This window comes from Tursiops truncatus, chromosome 6 (genome assembly GCF_011762595.2).
Source record: "Tursiops truncatus isolate mTurTru1 chromosome 6, mTurTru1.mat.Y, whole genome shotgun sequence".
NCBI lineage: Eukaryota > Metazoa > Chordata > Mammalia > Artiodactyla > Delphinidae > Tursiops > Tursiops truncatus.
Window position 1 is genome coordinate 92,458,046 of NC_047039.1, and position 20,828 is coordinate 92,478,873.

General features: G+C 47.0%; 1 protein-coding gene across 23 annotated transcripts in view; it reads left to right on the forward strand.

The window, feature by feature from the left end:
- Positions 1 to 20,828, forward strand: part of PALM2AKAP2 (PALM2 and AKAP2 fusion) — a 627,479-nt gene that overhangs the window by 584,539 nt on the left and 22,112 nt on the right. For all 23 annotated transcript variants that reach the window (XM_019946401.3, XM_073806364.1, XM_073806363.1 and 20 more), the window contains one exon: positions 9,176 to 11,570. In XM_019946401.3, coding sequence (XP_019801960.1) covers positions 9,176 to 11,570 — 2,395 coding nt within the window. The remainder of the gene's footprint in view (positions 1 to 9,175; positions 11,571 to 20,828) is intronic.

The following is a 20,828-nucleotide window of genomic DNA, read 5'->3' on the forward strand; positions in this document are numbered from 1 at the left end:
AGCCGGGGCGCAGGGTACTGCCTGGAAAAAGAGGCGATTCTGACCGGGGACATGTGAAGTGGGCACTCCGGGCAGGGTAAGCCGAGTCTGCTGACCTAGCTTATGGTCCTTTGCTTTCTAATCTGGAAGGAGAGGGTTCCCTTGTGAGGCCAGAGTCTTTGTGGAGGAGGGACTCAGAGTGGGGACTTCGGGGCTACGCTGTGGATGCCTTTCCTGCTGGAGAGTGTGGGCAGCTGGGCTCAGACTGGAGACTTGCTTCTCTTCTTGCTAATCTTGTCAGACTCCCAGCTTTCATGCTAAAGGGCAGAGTGGGAGCTCCCCACCACACATACAGTGCAGGCAAAGATGCAAAGATGCAGGCTCCGGATGCGCAGGCCCAGCGGCCATGGCTCACGGGCCCAGCCGCTCTGCGGCCTGTGGGATCTTCCCGGACCAGGGCACGAACCCATGTCCCCTGCATCAGCAGGCGGACTCTCAACCACTGCGCCACCAGAGAAGTCCGCACACATCATCTTTGCCAGATAATGCTTTGAAGATGGTGCATGAGTGTGTGTGTGTGTGTGTGTGTGTGTGTGTGTGTGTGTGTCCTTTTCCGCAGCAGAACCAAGTGACGTAGCTGTTCTGGTGACGGGTTTTCTTGTTATCACCTTGTATGTAGTTAATCTACAAGCCCTTGTTGTAGAACTTGCCACGTTCATGGAGTGGCCTGGGGCTTCTGGGGGAACGTGTGTGCCTGTCTCCTGTGGGACCCAGGGCCATAGGAAGAGAAGCTCGTCAGCTCTGTTCCTAAGTACAGACTCATCTGTGGACGAAGAGTTAATCTCAAAAGCCTCTGGCACGGTTTTCTCTTTTCTCCTGGCTCTGCCTCCACATAGTGGATTTTTCCCGGGTCCACGGTGGAGCCCAGCTTTTGCTCTCTGCCATTACTGGTTGTCCGGGCATGAATCCAAGATCCTGAACTATTTTAAAACCAAGAAGGACACAGCTAAGTTATAAAGAACTGAAGCCAGGCTTGCTTTTGCTTTCAGCAGAATCAGTTACCCCAGAAATTTCAGGCTGCGGGAGCCAGAGTTCCCTCTGTGGCCTTGACCTTGGTTTATTCAGGAGGTGGGGACTGTCCCGTAAAATAGCTTCACAGTGAAAAGGGCCTTTGGTGGGAAGAGCATCTTAGGACTCCTTGACAGAGCCTGGGGTGTACTGCATCGAGGAAGAAGCGAAACTTGCCTTTCTTGGACCTGAAATGAGGCATCTCTCCTCATCTAGGGGAAACCCTGAAATCTCCCAGTGGTTCTCAATCCCTTTGGTAGGGAACGGATCTCCAAGTGACTGAAAGAAACAAGCTTTTCACCAGCGGCTGCAGAAAAGGCAGCAGCTTCCTTCCTCACCTCCTCCCATCACACCTCCATCATACACACCCTCTTTAGTTTCTTTCAGAGAGAGCCTAAGCTGTAAACGTGTTCATCAGACCACACCTTAAGTTTCCACATGTGCAGCCTCACATCTGAGCCACTGGCTTTTCAGTGGATGCTTTTAATAGGGCAGGCTGTGGTGCTGGGGAGTCTCCCTTATGTTACAAAGGGACCACTTATTCACCAGGATCGTGAGTGAGTCAAGACATAGGGCCAGCCTTGTTTCCAGTGGAAGGGCTTTCCGGAAGTGTTTTCACCCCATCGTCAGCAAGCCTGTACCTGAGGCCTAAGCCAGAGGGAATGGCAGGAGGGTGATTGCTGTGTTGACCAATACCACAGAAGCTCTCAGAAAGAAGGGCTGGGCCTGTAAGAAGAACAGGAAGGTCTTTTTAAACTTTTTCAATAATCTTTTTTAAAATTTATTTATTTTATTTTTGGCTGTGTTGGGTCTTCGTTGCTGCTCGCGGGGTGTCTCTAGTTGAGGCGAGCGGGGGCTACTCTTCCCTGCGGTGCGCGGGCTTCTCATTGCGGTGGCTTCTCTTGTTGTGAGCCACAGGCTCTAGGTGTGTGGGCTTCAGTAGTCGTGGCTCACGGGCTCAGTAGTTGTGGCTCGCCGGCTCTCGAGCGCAGGCTCAGTAGTTGTGGCGCACGGGCTTAGTTGCTCCGTGGCATGTGGGATCTTCCCGGACCAGGGCGCGAACCTGTGTCCCCTGCATTGGCAGGCGGACTCCCAGCCACTGCACCACCAGGGAAGCCCAGGAAGCTCTTTTTAGAACCGTCTGAGTCACATTTAGTGGTAATGGCTTCATGGCAGGAGGAAGGAAACCCCAGAGATGTTGTTAGTGTTACCCCCTTTATTGAGGGTCATGTCATTATCCCTGAGCCCGTCTGGTCTAATTTTAGCTTTAACTACCCCAGAGTGCTGGGGGTTTTAGGTCTGCCTCTCATCAGCCAGGAGGGGTCTCTGGCCTCCTTGGGGAGTGGCCCACCTCCCTGCTTCCCACGATCAACACCAGCCTTTGGTTCTGCAGGCCGGAAGAAGCTCTGCTGGGGAGGGGGAAGGAAGTTCTGCCTGGGGCTGGAATGTGGCCCAGGTTATCACTGGGGTCACTCCCCTCCACTTCCTGGCCCAGAGGCCCAAAGCCCAACAAAGGAAGCAAGCCATCCTCGGACATTCCCACTCTCTGTGCCTTCACAGGGGTGGGTGGAAGGGACCACTCAGAGTCCCAGCGGCTTCTCTAGTAGGGGTGGGGGGGGGAGCCACAGGCCAGCTGCTGAGGAACGCTGGCGCTCCCAGCCTCCTTCATACAGTCTTTTCAGCCTACACCATCTGCCACCCTGAACAGGGTGGGAAATTTCTTTCCAGTTATGTTGTATTAGTCCGTCTGCCTGTGCTGTATGCTATCTTTATGTGAATCTGTCTTCTCTCCTTCCAAGGCTGTAAGTCCCTTGCTGCAGTGTGGGGACCACCCCAGAGTCCTAGGGACCTCCCATGGCCCCGGCATAGGGCTTGTCACTCTACAGGTTCTCAGGACACCCCTCTCCTTGCAGGAATGCACTTTGACCTTTTCAGCCTCTGTGCTCCCTTTCCACACTCCTCGGGTTCCCTTGGTCTGGGGAGTCCATCTCGCCCAGACCTCCCGACTGTGGCTTTACCCCATCCCTCCAAGGCTGGTGAAGTTCAGCAGACCCGTGCGGGCATCTTGCAGGTGTCTAAGCATCACCCCCCTGCCAGGTTGCACCTTCTCCTCCCATCTGCCTTCATGATGGAAACTTCAGCCAGAAAGTAGAGTCCTGCACGAACCTTCCTAGAGACAGCCATGCGTGGCCTGTGGAACACAGCAGTTGTGCCCTAAAAACTCGAGTTAGGAAAGAGAGGGAGAACAAGAAAGAAAAACAGAGATACCCTCTGGTTTGACAGCTACAAGGATGTTTTCTTTCATAGCCGTGCCCCTGTTCGTAGGCCAAGGATGAGTTTGTATTTTTGGTGGAACTTAAAAATAACTGGATTAAAGGGTCAGGTCACCTGTTACCTAGGGAGACGCATTTCTAATTTAAATATTGTGGCTTTAGTGGGAAGTAATCTGGGTTATTCAGAGCAGAGAAACCTGCTCGTGCAGCAGGCGCCTGACGTTTGAATCATTTGGGTCACACGGTGCATTTAGGCTAGGAGACTGGGAAGTTGGTGACAGACATTGTCAAGAGCAGGGTAGGGAGGTTGGGAAGAGGCAAACGGCAGACACGTGAAGTGAGCAGAAGCTTCTGCTTCTCGCTTGACCTTGTAGCGAAGGACACCTTTCTGGAGTCTCCCTGGGCCCAGCCAGACCTGCTAAGGAGAATGCATTTCCTTCCAGTTCTTTCTATGCGTGGTGCACCTAGCTGCAGGCCCAGGTACCGCACACTGCCGTCCATGACCTAAGCCGGGCAGGCGTCAGGGCCCTGATGTGTTTTCTGGGCAAATCAAACAGGCTTCTAGAATCCCACCTGTGCTGCTGACTCTGGTGCTGGGGAGGAGTGGCAGCCTTGTCCATTGCCATGACTGGGATGTGAGATTTAGTATTTTGCCTCTGGGGTGTCACCAGAGGAAGAAGAGGCCCCCCCTTCAGAGGCCAAATTCCCAGAATGAGCAAGAGGCCAGCACCTCCATTTCTAGCCGGAGGGTCCTGCAGGTGGAGCAGAAGGTAGGAACTGAAGTTACGTCTCCAGGGAATCTGTCTCTTGTCCATTCTGAATAAGGAGGGAAAGGGGTCCTCGACTTCTGAAGCCAAATTGTGAATCGTACGTGACTTCTACAGATTGAAGTGTGCAAACCATCAGCCAGAAAGCCGAGTAAATGCTCTTCAGATCCATCCACCTTCTTAAGACTTCCCTTGTCGTTCTGGAAGCTTCCAGTCATTGAGAATACCTTTTGAGATACTGGGATAGAATTAGGAAGAACTGGCCTTCAAGTCCTGGCTGTGCCACTTACTAGCTAGGGGACCCTGGGAAGTCTCTCGAGTTCTCTGAACCTTTTATTCTCACCTTAATTATGCCCATTAGCAAAAGCCTCAGGGGCCCTTGGGAGTTAGAGCTAAACTCCGGGAGGAAGGCGGGCTCCTGTGGAAGGTGGGATTTCTGATTAGATCCTGGATGAACACTCCTGGCGTATATACTCCGGATTAGGATGGCTGTCTGCTCCTGGAATGTAATTTAAACTAATTTCAGACACACACAGCTATCTTACATTGTGTCTGCTTGAGTATTTTAAAGTAAATGGTAGACATCCTGACCAGCTGTTAGCTATTCTGGGAAGCCAGGAGGCCGGCAGGTATTACGTGCCAGATTGTTAGGGCTCCACGTGGAGGGTTAGCTGGGGCCATCCAAGGATCTCCCACCCGCCCCTTAGCACCCTGGTTTTTCTCTGACCTTTGAAAACCCAGTTTGCTGGTTCTTTCATTATCTTCCTGCTTTTTGCATTGGGGCCTAGTCTATTTCAGAAAAGACTTAAAAATCCATTTAATGAATGCATTTTGTCTGAATCTGGAATCAAGCTTACCTTATCTGAAACACAGAGAAAATTCTGGTCTTTCTTCTCTTCAGAGGGAGCAATAAGTATTTGTTGGTTTAAACGTGACATCATTTAATGACGTCAAACGCAGACTCTTGCCAGATCCTCGCACGGTGGGGATCCCGGCCCACTTTCATTCGCCTGGTATAGTTACAGCGACTTTGATCACATCAGGTCATCCTGCACGAAGGTAAATTCTTCCTGCTGAGACAGAACTCAGGAATTTGCTCGTTGGTTATAATTGTTCCCTAACTTTACAAAAACTCAGGAACTCTGAGGCAGGACTGGAAGTCAGCAATGGGGAGTTGTTTAGCTCTGTAAGGACTTCTACCCTGATGAGGGTTCAGAGCTGCTGCTTCCCGAGGTGGATGGAACCGAGAGTCAGTAAGAATTTTCTGAATTAGTGGAAAGGAGCTGGGGCCCCACGTAACTAACAGGAAGGAGAGCCTCTTTCCTGTTTATACCCTCCAGTGTCTAGATTTTTTTTTTTTAAGGTATTGGAAAGGAATCGCCTCAGATTACACTGGGACTCTAAACTTTGCCTGTAATTAGCATTTTTAAAATATTTGACACATCGCACACACAACTCATCATTTCTGACTCAGGGATAAAGTTAGTTTTCTTGACACTGCAAAAATGCACCATCAAATGCTCTTCTCAGATATTTAAACTTTTGAATTGGGACAGTTGTTGCTAGTTCAGAAAGTATCCTTGGAAAAAGTTGATACCGTTTTTTCAGTTCTTAAAAAAAGAGCTGTAGGGCATCAGCTCCTCCAGCGTCCAACACTGGGACTGTGAAGCATCCAGGAGAAAGGGACAGTGCTGACAAAGTGTTCTCCGGGATGCTGTGGCGATAGGCTCAGTTACTCCAATCTCTGTGATCAGCAACAAGACATTAACATAGGCAAGTTTTTCGCTTCACCTGACCAGACTAAGTAAACCCCAAAATAGCCTTACAGCTTCCTAGGAAGTATGGGAAATCCAGTGTTTGTTAAGAAAAAGGGTGTTGTCTCCTGGAATTTATTGTTGCCGTTAATTGCGCCATGCCCTACAGAACAAGCCTCCTGCATTTTTAATGAATGAATCAATGACTAAATGATCTATAGAATTAATTATTTGCCTTTTAGCTTCTTTTAACGTTACATTGCCCTCTTTCCTCTCATGTCAACTATTGAAAAGTGTTCTCCATTTCAGTAGAGCAATGATTTTTAACCATATTTCAATCTCAGCAGCTTCCTACTGTTTTCCTGTTCCACCCCCATCCCCCCCCAAAAAAGCCAAAAGAGATAGAAGGAAAGCTCTATTATTCCCATGAAGAATATTAGCAGAGAATCATTGGCCAAATGAGGCCGGGGGTTGGGGAGTGGTTCAGTAGTCTGACTTCACCATAGCAATACCGTGTCTCTTTTTGTTGGTCAGCTTATTCCATTAATAACTTTCCATGGAGTAGGCTAATTTTGACTTAGGTTTTCTTGAAGACTGAATGACAGCCAGTAAGTTTTAGGCATTCAAATTTCCTGTAATTCTTTTTTTTTTTTTTTTTTTTTTTTTTGCGGTACGCGGGCCTCTCACCGTTGTGGCCTCTCCCGTTGTGGAGCACAGACTCCGGACGTGCAGGCTCAGCGGCCATGGCTCACGGGCCCAGCCGCTCCGCGGCATGTGGGATCTTCCCGGACTGGGGCACGAACCCGTGTCCCCTGCATCGGCAGGCGGACTCTCAACCACTGCGCCACCAGGGAAGCCCTCCTGTAATTCTTGAATGACATAGAAGTTACTGAAGTTACTGAATCTCCTTACGAAAAGAAAGTTTAGTTAACTTTTTTTAAAGGACAGTAGCAACATTTTTGCCTTGCCTCTTTAGTTCATTCTGAAGACAAAAGAGCCACTAGTTAACACTGGTCAAAAATGAAGTAAAAACAAAATAAAGAGAGTGGAAGTTATAAATATTAAGTACCAGACTTTGACAAAGGCCAGATCAAGGCTGGAAGATCCTTTGAGACCAGAAGGTGCTGACAAAGAAGTACTATTCATTACTGTTGCCTAGTTCTAAGGAAGGAATTTATATTACTTGATTGATTTTAAGTCTAAAGAGGAATGTGGGGAACACAGTGAAGGAAACCCCAGTTCCTGGGTAACCTTCCAGTTCACGGATGACCATGAGAGTTTTCCAACATTCTGACAGCAATGCAGAGCACATAGCGTGAACTTCCACATTTTTCTAGATATTATGAACGAATCCTTAACTGTTCACTTTCCTTGAAAGGATTTTTAAATTAATCCCCTGAGAATCATCCTAAGGTGGTGTTTTAATATTATATTCTAAGCCTTTAACAATGTTTAAATTTAAATAAAGGAAAATTATACCGTATTGCAGTTTTGCATTGTGTTAAGTCAGTAATACCAGGCACCCTCTAGACCTGAGACTTGAAACAGAGCTGATAAAAGTGTTAGTGAAATCCTTGAGGGGAACTCAAATGAAGCTCACAGCCTACCGCTGAATTATCTGAGACAAACCGGAGTCCTTTGGTCTGAGAAAAAAAAATATATCCTGGAGTTTGAAAATTAATCTTAACTAATGCCAAATAAAGTGACATGGGATTGATAACTGATGAAAAATATGATGCAATTTAAAACATTAAGAAAATACAGTTTTTTATTTAAACACAAAATTGGAGCTGTCACATACAGAGCATTTTAGGAACTAGATGGGAGGGGCCACCATCCACTAGCTCTTCACTCCTTAACCAAGGAGCATTGTTTTGAGAACAGAACTGTGTGGTCAGTGGCTTTGGTTCTGTGTTTATAATGCACGTGGTCAATTACAGCCATGGCAGTGTGGCACTGAAGCTCTTAAGGGGCCGATGAAGAGATCTACTGTTTTCCAATATTTTATTTTGGAAAAAATTTTCAAAAAGTTTCCTGTCTACAGAATAATTGCATTACATCTTTCTGAGAATCATGTTTTCAAGATTTGTTCCTGCCAAACGACCTTCTTTTTATAGCTGGGGACATACAAATAATTCTCTTACATTTCTGCAGAAATTTGCTATGAAATTTTTTGAAAAATTCGGATACAATTGCTATATAATCTCTTCCACTTTAGAAATTATTGTTTTTTTTTTTTTTGGCAGTACGTGGGCCTCTCACTGTTGTGGCCTCTCCTGTTGCGGAGCACAGGCTCTGGACGCGCAGGCTTAGCGGCCATGGCTCATGGGCCTAGCTGCTCTGCGGCGTGTGGGATCTTCCCGGGCTGGGGCACGAACTCGTGTCCCCTGCATTGGCAGGTGGACTCTCAACCACTGTGCCACCAGGGAAGCCCCACTTTAGAAATTATTTGAGCAATATCATCAGATGATCCAAATCCTAATTTACTTTAAAAAATATTTATTTATTTTATTTATTATTTATTTAGGCTGCACTGGGTCTTAGTCGCGGCACTCGGGATCTTTGTTGCGGCATGTTTAGTTGCAGCATGTGGGATTTTTAGTTGCGGCATGCATGTGTGATATAGTTCCCCAACCAGGGATAGAACCCAGGCCCCCTGCATTGGGAGTGCAGAGTCTTCCCCACTGGACCACCAGGGAAGTCCCCCTAATTTAATTTTAAATGTAAAAACGGGACTAGCATTTATTGAAAGTTCTCTGGACACCAGGTAAGCAAAATGGAATCTGTAAAATTGATTTAGGTACCCATTACTGCAACAAAATGAATATATAAAGGATTTTTTTTTTAATAATAGTGTTTATTTATTTTTACTTGTTGACAGTTTGCTTTATTTATTTATTTATGGCTGTGTTGGGTCTTCGTTTCCGTGCGAGGGCTTTCTCTAGTTGTGGCAAGCGGGGGCCACTCTTCATCGCGGTGCGCGGGCCTCTCACTATCGCGGCCTCTCTCGTTGCGGAGCACAGACTCCAGACGCGCAGGCTCCAGATGCGCAGGCTCAGTAATTGTGGCTCACGGGCCCAGTTGCTCCGCGGCATGTGGGATCTTCTCATACCAGGGCTCGAATCCGTGTCCCCTGCATTGGCAGGCAGATTCTCAACCACTGCGCCACCAGGGAAGCCCTAAAGGATTTTTTAGAAGAGAAACTTGTATTCAAAAGATCTTGTCATTGTGTTTTCAGTTTTCCTTCCAGTTAGTTATCAGCTAATGTCTGAAGTTCCTATCCATAAGCGATGTGGTCTCTAACCCTGACTTCTGTTTTTTCTCTTTTTCCCAGAAGGCTCCCGAGCTTTCCGAGGATGATATCCGGCTAAAAAACGAGAAAGACAACTGTAGTGGCAATCCCCTGGAGCCTGCCACCAGCCCTCTTCCCCCAGATCACAAAAACATGGAAATTGAGGTCTCTGTTGCAGAATGTAAGAGTGTTCCCGGAATCACCTCGACTCCACATTCCATGGACCACCCCTCCCCCTTCTACTCACCCCCCCACAATGGCCTCCTCGCTGATCACCATGAATCTCTGGATAATGATGTGGCCAGAGAGATCCGATATCTAGACGAGGTGTTGGAGGCCAGCTGCTGTGATTCTGCTGTGGACGGAACCTACAACGGCACGTCTTCCCCAGAGCCTGGAGCAGCCATCTTGGTGGGGAGCCCAAGCCCACCTGCCCACACGGCCGTCCAGCCGGAACCCACCGAGAGAGTGGCTGGCAGGCAGGCTCCCCCTCCCCTGGAGCTCCATCAGAGCACCTCTGACACCATGGCAGAGGGTGAAAGAGCCAACGGCCGCCCCCCCGACCAGCCCAGAGACCTGCTGGGGAACAGCCTGCAGGTGCCCGTGAGCCCCAGCTCCTCCACCAGCTCGCGGTGTTCCTCCCGAGACGGAGAGTTCACGCTCACCACGCTGAAGAAGGAAGCCAAGTTCGAGCTGCGTGCCTTCCACGAGGACAAGAAGCCCTCCAAGCTCTTTGAGGACGACGAGAGTGAAAAAGAACAGTACTGCGTCAGGAAAGTGAGGCCTTCAGAAGAGATGCTGGAGCTGGAAAAGGAGAGGCGAGAACTCATCCGGAGTCAGGCCGTGAAAAAGAATCCTGGCATCGCCGCCAAATGGTGGAACCCTCCGCAGGAAAAGACCATCGAGGAGCAGCTGAACGAGGAACATCTGGAGTCGCACAAGAAGTACAAGGAGCGCAAGGAGAGGAGGGCGCAGCAAGAGCAGCTGCTGATCCGGCGGCAGCCGGCCGCGCCGCAGCTCGGCGCGGCCCCTGCGTCCTCTCGAGAACGTTCCAGCGTGACTGACAGCGCGAAGGAGGACATCGTCACGGAGCAGATAGACTTCTCCGCGGCTCGCAAACAGTTCCAGCTGATGGAGAATTCCAGGCAAACAGTGGCCAAGGGCCAGAGTACACCCAGGCTCTTCTCCATCAAGCCCTTCTACAGACCTCTGGGACCAGTCAACTCAGACAAGACACTGACCATCTCGAGACCAGCTTCTGTTGGGGGACCTCCCGAAGACTCTTCAGCAGCCAAGGGACAGAAAGCCCACTGTGCCCTGGAGAGCCAGTCTTCTGGAGGAGGGGGCCAGGGCAGCACAGCTCCTCAGGGGAAGGAAGGGCCGTACAGTGAGCCGTCCAAACGCGGGCCCTTATCCAAACTGTGGGCAGAGGACGGCGAGTTTACAAGTGCCCGGGCTGTCCTCACCGTGGTCAAGGATGACGAACCTGGGATTTTGGATCAGTTTTCAAGGTCAGTCAATGTCTCTTTGACTCCAGAGGAACTTGACTCCGGCTTGGATGAGCTGTCGGTGAGGTCCCAGGATACCACCGTCCTGGAGACCCTGTCCAATGACTTCAGCATGGACAACATCAGTGACAGTGGGGCCTCCAACGAGACAACCAATGCCCTCCAGGAAAATTTGCTCGCTGATTTTTCTCTGCCCCAGACTCCCCAAACTGACAACCCCTCGGAGGGCCGAGGAGAAGGTGTCTCCAAGTCATTCAGTGATCATGGTTTCTATTCCCCTTCGTCCACGCTGGGAGACTCTCCATCGGTTGATGACCCCTTGGAATATCAGGCTGGTCTCCTGGTGCAGAATGCCATTCAACAAGCCATAGCTGAGCAAGTGGACAGAGCTGTGTCTGAAACCAACAAGGGTGGAGCCGAACAGCAGGGACCTCAAGCAAGTCTGGAGGAAGCTGAAACTGGGGCTTCCAGCTCAGAGAAGCCGCAGAGCATGTTTGAACCACCTCAGGTGTCCTCCCCTGTTCAAGAGAAAAGGGATGTGTTGCCAAAGATTCTGCCTACTGAAGACAGGGCGCTCAGGGAAAGGGGGCCCTCCCAGCCACTGCCGGCAGTGCAGACCAGTGGCCCAATAAACATGGAGGAGACCAGACTGGAAGGGAGCTACTTCAGCAAGTACTCAGAGGCAGCTGAGTTGAGAAGCACAGCCTCACTCTTGGCCACTCAAGAGTCCGATGTGATGGTTGGGCCCTTCAAGCTGAGGTCCAGGAAGCAGCGGACTTTGTCCATGATCGAAGAAGAGATCCGAGCAGCCCAGGAAAGGGAAGAGGAGCTGAAGAGGCAGAGACAAGTCTTGCAGAGTACCCAGAGCCCCAAGGCAAAGAATGCCCCATCACTGCCCTCCCGAACATCGTGCTACAAAACTGCTCCAGGTAAGTGGAGTGCCGCGGACCAGCGACAGATGCTGCAGAAATCGGTGTTGCCGATTCCAGCTTTCAGGGTTGTATATATGTGGACCCTCCTCTGTGTGTGGCTGGAATTGGTGTCAGGGGGACACTGGAACGGGGATTTCAGTGTTCGGAGACACACATTGGGAGTGTCAGTGTCCTCTGGAAGAACCCTGAGCCTAGATGGTGTTTGCCATTTCCCAAAGGATGTAATAGCTCCTTTCTTGTCCTTCTGCTGTGGTCTTGGTTTACTGTGGAGAATTGTTCTCTCTTGTCTGAGGGAGAGGCTGTGTGTGGCACAGACCCAGAGTCGGCCCTTGGGGGGACTGTATTGATGTCAGTATCTGCAGTTAAATCAAACCTGTCTGATTTGGGGATGTTTTCTCCTAACCCCTTCTGAATGCTGAGTGTCTTCCCAGCAATGACAGTTATGGGTTGGTGTTGCAGATCGACCCATAGAAGATGTTTTGGTCCATCTTCTGTATAATTGATCTTTATGGATTTGTCTTTCTTTACATCTTTCTTTAAGTCACCATAAAACAATTACTTTGGAATCAAGGTGGTCTCCTCTATTTGTGTCCTGTGACCCTTTTGGAGAAGTTGAGTTCCTATATGTAAAGGCAGTCCTCTAATCTTCTCCCATTGCCTGGACAGTCCCTATCTTGAATACTTTGTATAGATGGTTGACGTTAATTACAGTGGGAATTATTGTTGCTACTATTATGCATAACACTGTGACGAGTAATTTTTATTTCTCATTTGGACATGACGGCACTTGGGGAACCACACATCCTACCAAAGAGAAGAGCTGCTCACGGTGTGGTCCAAGCTAGTTCATGACTCTTCCTGATCCAAGCTAAGTACAGGCACAGGGAGTGAGCATTTGAAAACTCTTGGAGCAATTTGATAGCGTCCTCAAATGAAAGTGTGGGATTTTGTATTTTTTTAATGGATGGTCCATAATAGATTGGGCAGAAAAACTGTTCCTTCACTAGAGATAATTTAAGAAGTCTTGCCTTAACATATAATTACTGGCATTTCTCTTGGTCCATCCAGATCTTAAGCCCATTGACACTTGGCTTCCATCAAATCTATAATAACACAAGTGAACTCTTCCCATTATTAACTTTTAAATTTGAAATAATCTCAAAGCCAAAGGGAAGTTCCCTAGTTAAATACAAATATCTTTTTTATTCTGAATTAAGAGTAAATTGCCAACATGATGCTTGCTCACCCCCAATTTTGTAGAATGTCCCTCAGTTTGGGTTTGCCTGATGTTTTCACATGATTACGTTCAGGTTATGCATGTTTGGTAGGAATACCACAGAACTGATGCTTATTCTTCTTACAGCATCCAGTCAGGTAGTACGTGGTGTCAGTTTGTCCCATTACAGGGACAGATGTTAACTTTTTTCACATGATGCTAATTTTGATCGCTTGATTGAGGGTTTCTGTACAATAGTTACTTTTTCCCTTTGTAATTAACAGATATTTTGTGGTGAGATGCTTTGGTACCACGTAATCTTTATCTCACTCCTCTTCAGACTTTAAATCTATCTGTCTATCTATCTATGTATCTATCTATGACAGATGGTCTCATGGATTCCTATTATATTTAGTGGGTTATAATCCATTTCTATTGTTATTTTTATCCTGAATTGTTCAAATATAGTTCACAGGAGCCTTTCAGGCTAACTTCAGTGTCCTTTTGACATGTCCCTATTTTTTTTTGGGCATATCTTTACTTTCTGGTGCCACAAGATGTTCCAATCTCATCTTATACTTTCCTAACCCTGAAATCAGCCTTTTCAACAAAGAGCACTAGTTCCTTTCAGTGGAGAGTGGTATTTAGAAACCAAAGTCTGAGTGTTTGATGTGCTCGTTGCTGTTGGATAGGCACTGCTCTCAGGCACTCTCAGTGGTCAGAATTAGAGAATATATACACATTCTATCTATCTGTCAGTTGATTGATTGATTAATCAATCTATCTACCTACCTATCTTGAAAACCATGAGCTCACCCTGATACCTTTAATTCTACTCTAATACCACTGGGTTCATTTTCTCTCTTTCCATATTTGTAACCTCCTCCTTGACAACAAGGTACCTGGTTCCTATTATCCTCAATATATTTATTATTTGATCAAACCCCTCCCCCCTTATGGAACCAATCTACTATTTTCCTCACCAAACATGGGTTCAAGTGTCACTTTCTGGGTGGCAACTGCTGTTTCCTGTCACCAACACCCTCTTCACCCAGCTTGTGCTCCAACATCCTGTGCTGGGTCACCCGTGTCCCTTCCCACCCTGCTCTGGCTCCAGCACACCACTCTGGGCCACTGGGGTTCCTCCCACCCTCCCTGCAGACACTCATCTTGTTCAGCCCCACCTAATAGCTTTTGGACTAAATTATTCAGGAAGGAAAGGGAAGGGAGCAGGAAGAGGGAGAGCATGGTGACTTTCTTGATATGTTGTTTTTTTTTTGTTTTGCGGTACACGGGCCTCTCACTGTTGTGGCCTCTCCCATCGTGGAGCACAGCCTCTGGACGCACAGGCTCAGCGGCCATGGCTCACGGGCCCAGCCGCTCCGTGGCATGTGGGATCCTCCCAGACCGGGGCACGAACCCATGTCCCCTGCATCGGCAGGCGGACTCTCAACCACTGCGCCACCAGGGAAGCCCCTCTAGATATGTTTTTTAATGCCTTCAGGTCATGGAGCAATGGCCAGCTGAGTGTTTGAGGCAAAGAAAACTTTCAGAAGAGGCTCTTTGTCTATGCTTAACAGTGACTGGTTGGCTTTTCCCAAAGATCCTTACTTGTTGAGTTCACTTTAAAGTCTTGTTGTGGGATGGCTTGGCACAGAGATGCCAGCTGGGCTTTCTATATGGGATCCTAAAAAAAATTTTGGTACCACTTGAATTCAGCCCAGTCTGGGGAGCCTGCTTCACCAGTAAGTGATTGCAAAGGGCCTGCATAAGAACCTGCAGCCTCACTGGTGGAGGAAGTTTCTGCAGGCATCTCAGCAACTTCTGCTCACGTGGCAGGCAGATTCCATGGCTCTCTTATCAGTTACAGCTGGCTCCACTTACCTAGCCCTCCCTTTATATGATTTCATTATAAAACCTTCTCTACACTGCATATGCTCAGTGGTATTTTCAGCTTTCTTCACTCCCTCTCTAATTAAACCCCTTACCTTATGGCTCCATACTTGACTTCTAACACACAAACAAAAATTAAGACATCTCCACAGTTTCCTCTAGTTCCCTGACCTGCTGTGGTCCGTCATGCTTCCCGCCAGGCTTAAAACAGGACAGAGTCCTAATGTCTGCTTTCAGCATCCCAGTAGCCCCATACCGATTTCTCCCGTACTTCCTCCTGTGCTAATGCTGATCTCCTCCCCCATAGCCCATCCGCATAGGCTTGGTTTCTGCTCCTTTAGCAAGATGGTAGTTCATCCATGCAAGTCTGCACCCTGCTTGGGTCTGGTTGTCACACTGACCACAGTCATGATAGATAACGTGTGTGCAGCTCGCTTCTTCACATTTACCTCTAGAACATTGAAAGTAGGTGGCAGGGCTTCCCAGAATTACAACCTGGATTGAAAGAAGCTGAATGCAAAAGGTAATTTTTTTCTATCCATACCTGGAAACGTTTAGAGTAATGCTTAGCCAGCCAGCTTCCAAGTTCGTGATCAGGAAGGAGGCCGACATATCACTCTTAGCAGCCAAACCGGACCTTTCATGGCCAGGGTCAGAACCGCTGGCTCCAACTCTGGTTTTGTGAATGGAGATGTTGCTGAGTTCCTACCGTACTACTCCCCATTTCATGCCGGTAGAGGTGACTCAGCTGGGTCACTGCATGACACAGAGTGACAATTTGATATTAGGTGATGAAAAATATAATTTTTAACATCTCCTCTGGTAGAAATTATGCTGGTGACATGATGGAATCCTGAAATCTTAAGGCAAGTAAAAGCCACTGAGAGCCAAGATGTGATAAGGAAAGAGAAGTGCTTTCCAACCATTTCCCAGGTGTTGAAAAGATACTTGTTTTTTGCTTTTGGTTCCCTTGCCTTTCGAGATGGAAGATGATGAGATTTCTATTTTTAAAAGGATGTAATCATTTTCAAAGACCGTTTATTAGGAAAAATTATATGGAAATTGAATCTTGTTGGTTCTTGCATGACTTTTAACAGAAGAAGGTCCACTTAAATAGGGCTTGTGTGGCATTTGTTCATACAGAAGTGAACAAGGCAGATAAAGTCCCCGCCCTCAGGGAACTTATAGTTCAGTAACAGAAACATCAAAGAAAGGTGGAAGTTTCATAACAGAGAAGCGTGGAGACCTGTGGAAGATCAGAGCAAGGAAGACCGCCTCACTGGGGGGATAAGGAAAGTCTTCCTTTCTTGGGAAACTGTCGTCTAAGTTTTGAATTGAAGGAGTTGGGTTGGGTTCAGGGGGTGGGGGAGATCGTTCCAGTTAGAAGGAAGGGCACCTACAGAGGAAGAGAACTTGGCATGTTTGAGGTGCCTAAATAAAGTTAGGGTGGGTTAAAGGAAGAGATTTAAAACAAAACAAAAGACAGTTGATTTGGAGCCAGTGAAGAGCTATGTAAATCATGTCAAAGGTTTTAGATTTTAGACTTTATCCTGCGGTCAGTGGGAAGCCAGTGAGGATTTTCCAAGGGGTAATTATCTCCACAAATCTCCAAGCTGTCCTGCCTTCAGCCATGAATTGATGAATTAAAAGTCTTCCTGCTTTCCTGAGTCCATTCTACCGGCTTTTTTTCTATGTACGTCTAAAGGCCGGCCGCCATCTTGACGAGTGCCCTGGGTTATGGGAGAGGCCATGCTCCCAAGAATGAACACATGTGGGCCTCCTCTTGATGGTACTTAGAAGTAGAGAATAAAGGAAGCACTTAGGCAGGTGCACAAGCCCGATTTGAAGGTGTAACCCACGCACTTTTGTAAAACGCCCTTGAGGAATGAGTTTGGGAGGAAAACCCAAACATTTCACCGAAGTTACACTTTAGACCTGTTAAAATGTCTTTTCATAGGAGGGGTAGCAGCAGACAGTTCTCTCTTTAGTGCCTGTGTCTATTATTAGATATCCTGGTTTCACTTCCAAGTTCTAGGCAGGCCGGAGAAACCCAGTTAGTTAGGTGATGATTAGCTTAGGTTTTGGAACTAGTTTGCATTTTCATGCCAGGTGTCAAGTTGATTTACCAAGTCAGACAGTTTGCCCAGTGGGACATTCTGGAGAGCTGTCAAGGAAAAGATGTGGGTATTGAGTCCCATAACCTGTCTGTTTAGGTCTTTTAATATGTGGAAAGATACGTTAGTTATACCTCTTATAAAAATAAGATTTCCAAGGTGTTTTGACTTCTGTTGTCAGTTTGAATTGAATGCACATGTGATGTTCATTACATTATTATAAAGCTTATTGACTGGGTCATTTTCCCTTCATTATCTCCCAATATCACAAAGAAAACTCCTAGATAGAAAAAAAATGTTTATATCAGCACAATATTCAGAGCTTGGTGCCTTTGTTCCATGCTGAATTAGAGCTGAATGAGGCCAAGTCTCACTTGAGATAGCCTCAGTCCTCCACAGTAGAAGACCTTGGTGTGGGTGACTGACGGAAGGATTCCCTCCCAGGCCCAGGTGAGAGAGAGCGCTTCTTCAGGAGTGTACAGTGTTTCCCTTTGCTGCAGGCAGGTACAAATTGCGTATCTTGTAGGGGCACAGCTGGCTGTGTGAAGATTCTAAAGCAGAACGTGGAGTATCCTACAGATGATTACGTATACCGCCAAGTTCCTTGAACATTCTCTGGTGACCGAAGTATAATCACAGTAGCTGCAACTCACCGAGACCTTAAAGCCCAGTACTGTAATTCACACACAGTTATTTCTCATTTTCTCATGTAACCCTCCCAACAGCTATCTAGGATAGAATCCAAATGACCCAAACTCTTGAGACCAGATATATTCCACATTTTTCTGATTTTAGAAAGGCCGTGAAGTGTCCATACCATTATTTAGAAAAGCAATGCAACGCATGTACTATTGTTGAACACACCCAGTGGAGTCTGGGGCTGCACCTGTCATCAAATTCGATTTCTGCTGTGAAACTTAGAGTTTGTTCTATTAAGTGGGATCAATAAAGACCAAGAAGAACCTCATGCTGGTTCACCTCGGGTTTTGCTGCCAAGTAAGTTATGATAAAACTTAGTTTTAATGGTTCCTCTGTGCTTTCAGAACTTAATTTCAGTGCTCCAAACTACAACAGTCAAATTGCTGGTGCTGTCCAAAGATCTGGGCAGATGGCGAGGGACTAGCATCGTCCATGTTAGCCATCTAGCCTGGCTGCTTTTGTGAATTCTTTCTGAAAGTTCATGCCCCAGGAGGAAGCTCAGTCATTCACTCTGGAGACAGGCTCATTGCCTGAAAACGTTGAAAGGACTGGGAGCTCAAGCAAGGAATCCATTTCTTAATTTGAAGAGGCGCAGGGATAAGCGTTCACTCCACTACCTGACTAGGTTTGGCGGAGTAGGGCCAACGCTGGCCAAATTCATTTACTGGTGGTCATTGAACACCACGTCTGCTCTCTGCTGTTCTCCTTTGCTCTTTAAGATTGTTCCTTCTACCTTGGATCAGAAACTCCCTGTATTTTTATTTATCTGAACCCAGCGAATATGTTCATTTTTAAAAACACATGCCATTTGGGAAGGAATTGGTAAGAAAAGGTTAGGTCGAAGTAGGGTTCGGCAAGGGGTGAAGGTTGAAGGTGTTCAGTGAGGTCAGAACTTCTCAAGTTACAGAATTCAAAGTTCTTTTTGGACATTGCCTTCAGCGGTTTGAAAAGGGCAACTGTCATGGTTAAACCCATCACCTTCACTCCTGACAAGATACAGACTGTGGTCTTTCTTCTGTGACAAGCCTATGGTCATGACTTCTGGGACGTAGAACTTTGGAGAAGAACAACACTTCCTACCTTTCCGTTTTGTAACAGCTTCTGCTGTCACTGCTGATTGTGCTGGGTCTTCTGGTACACACAGCGTCTGGGTTGTCCCTTGCTTTGCTGGGGACATCACATGGTGGCCTGGTTACTTGCCCTTTACCGATGCCTGGTTACCCCATGCTCCAAGTTAGGAGAGCTGCTTCCAAAAATTCAGACTCAACTGCACCACTGTGTGAACCTACATACAAAGAAACATGCAGTCTTGAGCTGAGAACGAAAAGGTGATCAAAGGACCTAATTCTTGTAAGATCCCTGCTCTGCGCCCGGTAAGAAATGCGAGCTAATCTAAACCAGGCCTGGGAGCAGGATGGCCCCCGTGACTGCTGGAGTTTAGGGCAGGATATGACAGTCTCTTACTAACCATGGCAGCTTGCCGTGAGCTCCCCTAGGGAGATTGATGTTTCAGAGCCATTTCATCTTTGTAAATAAGCTACTTGCTACTTACGGGGGGAGGACTAGGGGTGGTGGTGGGAAGAGGGTGCAGGACAGGCCATTAGAGCACCAAAGAACACATTCATGTTACATGTAATGGTATTTTATTTCTCATGACCTTGAATGTAAAGGTCAAAGGTTTCCCCAAAAGTTGTATGCATCTGACATCACAGGTATTCTCAGTCTCTCTGTCTTTATTTCTCATTACTCAAATATAAATTCATACCAAAGCTGGTCAAGGAGAATTAAACATATGCTTAAATGTGACAGTCATTTTTCTGGATTCATATCTGAAGTTCGAATCCTGATTCCACTGCTTGTTAGCTGTGTAACTAACTTACTTCACCTCTCTAAACCTCAGTTTCTTCATCAGTAAAACGGGAATAAAATAGTACCAACCTCATCAGTAAGTTAGTACACTCAGTGCCTGGTGCACAAAAGGCTTCCAATACGAGTTGTTTTTATTGCAGGTTTTTTTAAAATTAATTAATTTATTTTTGGCTGCATTGGGTCTTTGTTGCTGTGCACGGGCTTTCTCTAAGTTGCGGCAAGTGGGGCCTACTCTTCCTTGCGGTGCGCGGGCTTCTCATTGCGGTGGCGTCTCTTTGTTGTGGAGCACGGGCTCTAGGCGCGCGGGCTTCAGTAGTTGTGGCACGAGGGCTCAGTAGTTGTGCCTCACAGGCTGTAGAGCGCAGGCTTAGTAGTGGTGGTGCACGGGCTTAGTTGCTCCACAGCATGTGGGATCTTCCCGGACCAGGGCTAGAACCTATGTCCCTTGCATTAGCAGGCAGATTCTTAACCACTGCTCCACCAGGGAAGTCCCGTTACTGCAGTTTTTGTTCTAAGAAAAGACCTAGAAAACCTTAGCAGAGTTACTTATGAGTTATTCTTCTGCAGCTACTGGAGCCCTGATGTAAATGATACAACATGCTTTTATAAAATTGCTTTCTAGTCCTAGCTGAGATTTATTCATAGTTACTTCTTTAGAATTAAAGTTTCTCATATAAAATCAGAGTTCAAGAATTAGCTTTCAGTAGTCAGCTGTGATTTCAAAAAACAAAGGCCATTATTAAGCATGTTGGGTGACAGTGAAATTACAAATTACCGTGAAAATATTTTCTCTTTTGGGGAGGGGGGTGATAATGTTCATAGAGCTAAGCTCACTGTGTTGGTAGAAATGTGTTTAACCAAAAGATCTTCGTGGGGCAATTGCTACTTACCATGATTTTTATCCTTACTGTTTTAATTAAATATTTTTCTTTTTTTGGTCTTAAACTATGCTTCCCCTGCAGATGCAAAACTCTTTCCTTCTCCAGTTTTCATTTTCCAGTTCTGTTCAGAGGAATGATCCAATATCGACAACTCATCCAACATCCCACCGTACCTTGAAGTAATAATATTTGGAAGTTTCTCAGACTTGTGTCGCCAGGCAGGGGTGTTTCTCATTTCTGAGCTAGGCTTATAATCTGAAGATTCGTATCATTGCATTCTCCCACCCCTGGGGCCTTCAAAGGAGGAGATGAAAGGACCAGGGACTAGCTCTTGGTGTGTGGGTCATAGCTGGAACCATACAAGCCCATGGACTCCGGATCTGGCAGGCAGGATATTCCCTTGTATTAGGAGGAAATGGAATTTAAAATGCAAGTCTGAGCCCCTTTCTTTCTGGTGATCTGCGAGTCGTTTAGATGTTTGCAAGCTCACCCCAAGGCTCCATGAAGAAAGGAGATCATTGAGGGGGCTTGGGCCAAATGTTATCTGGTGGGCGTCTTTGTTCAGTTTGGTTTTTAAATGAGA